This window comes from Corvus brachyrhynchos, unplaced genomic scaffold (genome assembly GCF_000691975.1).
Source record: "Corvus brachyrhynchos isolate BGI_N302 unplaced genomic scaffold, ASM69197v1 scaffold229, whole genome shotgun sequence".
NCBI classification, from domain to species: domain Eukaryota; kingdom Metazoa; phylum Chordata; class Aves; order Passeriformes; family Corvidae; genus Corvus; species Corvus brachyrhynchos.
Genome location: NW_008240042.1, coordinates 6,995,167 through 7,003,177, shown reverse-complemented (window position 1 = coordinate 7,003,177; position 8,011 = coordinate 6,995,167). Strand labels below are relative to the sequence as shown.

At 39.5% G+C, this 8,011-nt stretch overlaps 1 protein-coding gene across 2 annotated transcripts in view; it reads right to left on the bottom strand.

Moving 5' to 3' along the window:
• Window positions 1-5,720, bottom strand: part of MMRN1 (multimerin 1) — a 39,878-nt gene extending 34,158 nt beyond the window's left edge. Inside the window, exon 1 of one of the 2 annotated variants that reach the window (XM_008641315.2) lies at window positions 5,108-5,720. In XM_008641315.2, the coding sequence (XP_008639537.1) occupies window positions 5,108-5,634 (527 nt within the window). In that variant the 5' untranslated portion in view covers window positions 5,635-5,720. Of the gene's footprint in view, window positions 1-5,103 lie in introns of both variants that reach the window. The other variant, XM_017744268.1, reaches the window with a different exon arrangement.
• Between the last annotated feature and the right edge of the window lie 2,291 nt (window positions 5,721-8,011).

Below are 8,011 nucleotides of genomic sequence, written 5' to 3'. Positions count from 1 at the left end.
CCAGTTTCTTTGTACCTGATTTGCCACTTTATCATACAGATACATATCTTTATTCTGTCCCTGACTGATCTTACGTGGCTCTTGAACAGAAAGGATCTGAGCCAAAGTCCATGAAATTCAAGGTGATTTTTTTCCATAGGCTTTTCCTCATGACCAATGGTATTGCTTACCAGGAATGTGATACAGAATAGATGCTCTGAGATTTGGCAGAAAAATTGACATTTGAAACACTCACATTCTCTAACTGGCAACACAATAATGCCTTTGGAACACATACGGGGACACTTTGCTGCTGTCCTCTTCCTTGCCAAGTCTATTCTAGAATTAGTGTCAGTTCCCTAAAATGTTAATTTTATTCAGATTTGTAAGAATGCCTGTTTTGTGTGCATACCTGGGCAGATGTTTCTGGTGTACCTTAAATGAAATGCCGCAAAGAGTTGAGTATTTGCAGGGGCTAGGAGGTAAATCCTGTGTCCAGTTTGGTACAGTAATTCTAATCTATTCAGAGGGGTGAAGGGACACTGTAGGGATGGAAAAGAGTCTGTTCCTAATCCTTCCTGCTGTTCCCATGGCAGATGAAACAAAGAACAAGAGCAAGATAAGCATGAGCATTAATGCAATAGTTAGTGTAATTAGACAAACAGAAACCTTCCTTACCACCCTGAAAAAAAACCCAGAAATCATCTGTATAGTGGTGCCTTACCTGATCACAGAAAAACTAAACAATGAGACCCTGAGGAGGCTAAATGCTTTGTGTCGCAAAAACAACCTTGGTGAAGAAGTGATTTTTTTCCTGTGCTATGTTTCCTGTGCTGCTGAAAACAGTCTGTCATGACCCTACCAGCCACCGTTGCCATTTGCCATGGTCTTTGGGACTGCTATGGGAGTAACACTGAGTTTAGCCTGTGTAGGAAGATTGGACAGTGAGCTTACAGCTGAGCATCAGAAATACATTCAAGGTGCTGCTGGACACGAGTGACTTATTGCAAGGATCTTCTGCATAGCTGTAGTACAACATTCTGGGGACAAAGGTTGTCAAACACACCCTGACACAGCTGCCAAGGCAACCTCGGGCCAGTGTAAGATCTTCCTCCTTCCAGGTCATAGTGAATATACCTAGTGAGGCAGAAACTTAAGCCATGTGTGACTGTATTTTTTGGAAATGCACAGTGATGCAAAATCTTAGGAAATCAATTCAAGAATTGTTGTCTCTGCTCCATTAAAAAGTGACATGATGAAAAGAGACTGTGAACCTTCCATTAACTAGGCAGTTAAATCAGATTTCTATGTGTCTTATGCATCTGAGCCATCTGCTGATCTCAACCATTCATTTTAATTTGTCAGTACACTAGATTTCTACCAAGCTGATATAGGCAAAAGCAATTTCCAGGGAGAAATGCAGACGTCTGGTCGCGAGAATGAAATATTTCAGCACTCCTATAACATATGACAGCTAAGCAAATCTGTCCCTGGTGCTGACTCTATTAAACCCTTCTGTGCTTAGTAATAAAATACTGTCACCTCACCACTACCCAAGGTAATGCTAGAGGAAGTCTGTAAAGACCCTCAGTGGTTTCATGATAACTGGAAAAGGTGTAATATACACATAATAAGAGAAGAGAGTAATGTAGAGCCACCCAGCCATGTGGGGATACTGTGCTTAATTTACAGCCTGAATGAAGGTCTCATGTATTCAGGGGCTGCCTTGCAGAGTAATTAATAAAATAAGGTTCAGAACGAAAAGATGAGCGTGCTGGTCTCAGGACTGCACCTGAGATTTACTCCATTGCACCACTGTTGTTTAAGCTGCTTTACACAGTGAAGTACTGCAACTGTCTCTCTCCACAGGCTGAAAAACATGTACCTCAAATTAACTCAATTGAAAAGAATGTATCATAAATTTTCTTCTTTGGCACCAAATTGATACTCAGATTTAGTGTCACTGAATTTTGGAAAAATTCTCTCCCTAGTTTTCCAGTATTTCTTTATTCATTGGTATGGACTCCATAAAACTTTGAAGATAAGTAGAAATAAAAAAGAAAAAAAAGCATATTTGTAGAGACATTAAGTTTTACATTTCAGAGCTAAAGCCAAAGTCATTACTAGGAGTGAAGAAAGGAATTCTCCTTCAGCTCAGGCCATTCCAGATGAGCTCCTATGAAGTTTTCTTATCCTTATGAAAGCTTGGATGCAGACCCTGCCAGAAGGGGGAATACCTCACCACAGAAAACATTCTTCTGAAATGGTCTAAGAGCAGACAGTGACAAATTGTGTTCTCCTGTACCTATTCTAAGGTTAATTATAAAATTGTTCCAATGTGAAGGAACAGAATTTAATTGCATTTTTCTGCCAGTGAAGAATAAGGAAGGGTTTAGTGTTTTTAGAGAAAAGGATATGCCCAATATTTAGCCCTTATAATACCACATCAGCATGTAATAGAGGCTCAAAGCCTAACCTAGTTCTAGCATGCATTTGATTAGATGTGAGTGCATAATATTGTCCTCACATAACCTAGGGTAGAGATAGCAAGGGAATTATCTTTGTAAGCCATTAAGGCACATAACCTCCTTCAGAAAGGGGTATTTGGATAAGTAAGTTTGTACAATGGGCATGTATTGTACCTTGTGGGTAATCTGACAGCCTTGCAGACTCTCTAATAAAGTGTATGTATTGGTATTTTTAAAATTATAAATATGTTTTAAAATAGATGCTCATTCTTATTTGTTTTCCTTCCTCTTGTCTCTCACAGATCTCTCCCTATTGTTCCTTCTATACAGAGCCTCCTAATGTCAGCATCTCTGCACATATGTTAGCACAATGGGTTGCCATAAAGGATTACAGAGCCATGCAGATCCTACAAGGTCACTCAAAAATTCGGTTGGAATACAGTCTATAACCAAAGAGGTGCTTTAATTCGAAGTAAATTCAAAAAGCAAATAGTTCTTCCACATTTCCTCATGCTTTACAACTGTGGAATCTGTTACTGAGTCATGCTGTGCTCAGGCTTCAAATGAGTAAAACCTTGAAGAAAGATGCATGTCTTTATTGGATCTTAGAGTATGTCTTTCACTTTATTTGTGATAAATATTGAAAAAAAGAAGGAAATTATATGCTTGAAATTATTTAGGGCATAATTGATGGCACCTGCACTTAATAAACAAAAATTTTTGTGTTCTTATGCATATTTTCCCAGCAGTATCTATTCAGGTGTTTCACAACAGTGGTTGGTAACAGTGAGCACACAAGACTTGGCATTTTCTCATGCCTTTGCTGAAAAAAAAAAAAGAGTCACAAGCAAGTTTATTATTCATCCAGGTCTGATTCCTACGTAAAGAAAGATGGAACAGTGAAGTGACTTAAGTCATGGTCCAGGTCACAGCAAAAGTGGAAGGAAAGTTCAAAACACCACAGCTGATTGCAAAAACACTTGTATACAGGGGGAAGACAAGCCTTGTAGCACAAGAATCTTCCTGTGAAAAGGACTGAGCCACACCTAGATATCTGCTAGACAGGGAGAGGGTATGTAGCTCAGCAGTTTGAGAAAGAGTGGGGATCCAGCATTCTGTTTTATGCTGGGGTTTCATGCTGCTACCCATTCCTGTAAATTTGGTATGCAGTCCTGGCTTTGCTGCTAACTGGCTCAGTGGGCTCAAATATGCATGTTGCACAGCAGGTTGCTCCTCGACCACTCATGAAATTAGGTCCTGGCAAATACAAGATTTGCTTATTTTGCCTCTCTGCAGCTACAACCACATGTCATTACGATAAATAAAATATGTGACCATCTTCACCAGAGACTAATTTTTGCGTAAAAGGTAGAAAGAATACCTGCTGATTCACAGAGTTTTTCTGAAGATTAATTTAATTGGAATACTGTTCTTGAAGAAAGCTGTGAAAGCTAAAGACCAAGGTTAGCATGTATTAGGATTTATTTTAATGGAGATGTAGCTACCAGTACTCATGTAAAAAGAGAACTCATTTAACTCAGGTGAACTCAGATACTCTGCCAAACACTGCGGTAAGGCGGTGTAACAGACGACTTTCAGAAAGGTGTCTGGGAAACACAGCTCCTCTGCTGGGCTCTCTCTTCCAAGCAGAGGCAAAGGACTCCTTTCCTTTGGGTCCTTGTGCATCCTTTCCCTTATGCATCATCAAAAACTTGCTCAGGTCAATGGGAATCTTTTCTTTCAGTTAAAGGTATATTAGCTCCCAGCCACACACAGCAAGATAATCATAGTAGTGATGATTTATTCTCTTTTGCATGAAGTTGGATGCTAACATTTGGGAAAGTACTATCAGAAGAAGAAATCTATATTCTGAAAGCCCACTCTCCATAAATGCTATGGAAAACAACCAATACTTTGTGTCTTTCATTTTCTACCAGGATCTGACTATATATCAGCAATTAAGGGAAACTTGCAATATCTGCAAAGTCAGTGTTAATATCCCCATTGAGAAATGAAGACATTGGGGAACAAAGAAAATAATTGAGTGTTCCAGAGCTATAAAACCAGACAATACAGTTTTATATACTCTGTTATGCACAGCTATTGTGTATTAAGTTATAGAGTTCTGAATGCACATTCACCTGCAACACCACTTTTCATAAGTTTTTATCACAGATTAGGATGTTTCAAATTGTCAGACATTGATGCATTTTGTACATTTAATTGCTTGTATTTTCAATTTAGTGGAGAAGTTTACAAACACAATATTTTTTAATAGATTCCAAATGAGATAGTGCATCTGCAATTTCTTTTACCCACAAAAAAAGAAAGAAGAAAAAAAAATCAGCAGTAGTTTACTGTGCGTAAAGCAGGGCGTCATCTATTGTAGTTCTTTCCTACCCATATTTGACAATGATTCTCCAGTTGATTTTGAGATAACTACCCTGAGGAATAAAACATTGCAGCATTTACACTGTTAGAAATGTTACAATCGTTTTGCCTGAGTAAATGCTGCCATTTTGCTCCCTTGCTTGTTTTAGATGGTCCTTCTTAAGGTAAAAGAATAATTTTACTGAAATTGCTAGGAATTTTGTCAATTATGACACTGGAAACAGGAAAATAAGCAGTGCATAGGACACAAGAAAAAATATGCAACTTACTTTCCTCTGGTAGTTTGAAAGCCGGATGCTTTGGAGTTGGCATCCTGCTGGCTCCTGGTGATACCAGCACTGTGAGAGGACTGCTTGACAGATCTGTTCCCTGTAGCTGTATCCAGGCTTGTAGTGACCCCTTGAAGGAGAGGGATCTTTCTAGCAGTGCTTTGTAGGGCTGTCCCTTTGCTGCGAGATGAGCTTCCCATCTTGTCTTTGCCGGAGTCATCATCACTGTGTCCATTTGACTGACTTGCAGGGGTAGATACTGTGGTACTGGAAGTTTTCTTCGCTGCTTTCATTCCCAGTGTCTCGTCTGAAGATGCAAAAGGAGGTCCCTGTGAGGCATTCACTTTGGCTTCTTGGATTTCAGAATGGGGTGACCCCCTAATTGTGGTCGAAGATGGAGGCGAGTCTGAGTGACTTGTCTGGGTTTCATCACCTTGTCCTGTGGTCCAGAATTTTCCTGGAATGTTAAATCCAATGCTGCCCCTCTGTAAGTGCAATAGGAGCAGGAAGAAAATGATCTCTTTCATTCTGATGGTTTGCAAATGCTGCAAGTTATCTCACATTTATTTCCTAAACAAGAAATCCTGTAGTTTCTCCCTCCTCCTGGGCTGCTGCTCAGATAGTGAGCCTACCCAGAGGATGCCCTGACAGGTTTTATTTCTGTAGAAAGGAAACAGGTTTTGGTGTTTCAAAACTGACTGAGGAAGCCTGGTTTCCTGTTTCTGTGGATCCCCCCGCAACCTGTGACCCCTCAGAGAGCAGGAACCTGGCAGCCTCTGTGGGAGGAAAAAAAGAAGTCTCTGCAGAAGGCACAGGATAAAGATTCATGGCACAATAGAAATGTGGAAAAATATGCACTGTGAAGTAATCCTGAGGGATAAAACCTGAAATTATTAGCTAATTTTCCTTTCACATGCACATGCACAGAAAAGTGATGTCTCACATGTGCCCTTTCAATGGTTAAAATTACGACCTTGTTATTTGAAAAAGAGTTGGCAAAACTGGTGTGCTACACAAAGCTGAACATTTGCTGTGTCTCCTCTTTTTAGTCTGAACATTTAAGCACACTGCTGCCAAAAGTGTGGAGACAAGGAAGAGGTTCACACTGTATCCACCACTGATCCCCATGCCTGGAGATACTCAAAATTCAACTAGACAAGACCCTGAGCAATTTGATCTTAGCCCTGCTTAGAGTTGGGGTTTTGGACCAGATGACCTTTGAATGTCCTTTCCAGTCTATATCACTCTATGAAATTATGCTTAGTACCTGCAAGGTTGAACACTGCAGCCAGAAAAGAGGAGATGAAAGCTTTCCTCCTCTGCTGCCATTCGCCAGCTCTCTGAGACTAAGGCTGGTCAGTTTCTTGTTGAAGGAAAAGAAAGGGAAAAAGGTAATTGCTGAAGAAATTGCATAGTGAAATACAAATACACGAAATTTTAAAGGAGGTACAAAGCAGCAACAGAATAGACCTGTCAGGAACCATATAGATCTGAGAGGCCCTTGCCAACCAGTTCAAAAATCCTCTGGCCACTGACAGGAGTTCTGTACTAAGGACTGTGAACAAGACGTCCCTGAAAGCAACTCACACATCTGCTAACAGAACAGCATCTTATGGGTGTGCTTCATGTTAGTTGAGGATTGCCTTTCCTCAAAAACAGAAGAAAATCCCCATTCCGTGGAAGTCTAATGACTAACAGGGACACAGTGGAAAAGCTGGTAAATTACTTGCATATTTTGTCAGAAAAGGCTTTCAGAAAAACCAAAACCAATCCAATAAACCCAAAAGCAAAACACCAACATGGGGGATAAACTACCAGCTTTTGTTGCAGTCAAATAAATCTCTGTGATGACTGTTCCTGTTTAGAAGATTTGGGTAACAGTGCCTTGATTTCAGTTTCCAGGTGAAAATGTTTAGGTGTACTAAAGGGTTGGGTTTTCCCTTTGTTATGATTTTATTTTCCTGTTTTATTGTCTCGGTAAAGCCGCGGCTTCTGCTGTGTAAGTAAACCAGATGCAATTTTATGATACAACACGTTAGAAAAGATATGCAGTTGTGTTTTCTTTTGGAGACTATTACCCCTCTCTTTTTTTTTATTCATAGTGAAATCTGTACATGACCTTTGAATGTAGGACACAGGAGACAATCTAATGAGCAATTTAATTTAAAGACTAACATAAGCAATTTCATGCAAGCGCTTATCTTTTTCAGCTTTATATTTGAGATTTTGAATTAGTACCATTACCTGAATCAGCCTTTGGCATCCCATATTTTTTAGAAATCCCAAGACAAAATGAAAGGTAAATTAGTGTTGACCGTATTTGCAAATTAAGTGCAAGCTGCCTTTAAAAAAAAAATCACAGCAGCTGTATACTGTGTTTAATTATACAATAAGAATGCCTAAAACAACACAGAACTTGGATTATGCTTTGAGTCACTCCATTCAGTGTTAATTCTGCCTCTAAATTCAGAGAAGCAACTGCAGATTTCCACCAGTAAAGAGGAAAGTAATGTAGAAGAGTCTGGCTTTTGGTGGTTGGTGGATTTTGCTTACAGCAGTGTATATTTCCCTGTCTGAATAATCCAAAATGAAGATCTATTGTTAATATTACTTTATTAGTACATGTCTGGGCTTTAGATTAAAAGATAAGCCTGTTTGAAGGCTGTTTTTATTTAGCAAAACCATCTTGGCACTGTAAGAAACTCAGGATATCCATTTTCAGACTGCTGTATGCTGGATCTGAATCCCAAGCTCATTATAAGTCTTATTTCAGCATTAGTTCACATCCAAGTGCTGCTTGTCTTGGTGCAAATTGAACCCAGCAGAAGATCAGCACTTGGATGCATTTGATGAAACTCAGGTAGAACTAGATTCAAAATTATCCTGAAAGCTCTCACTCAACAT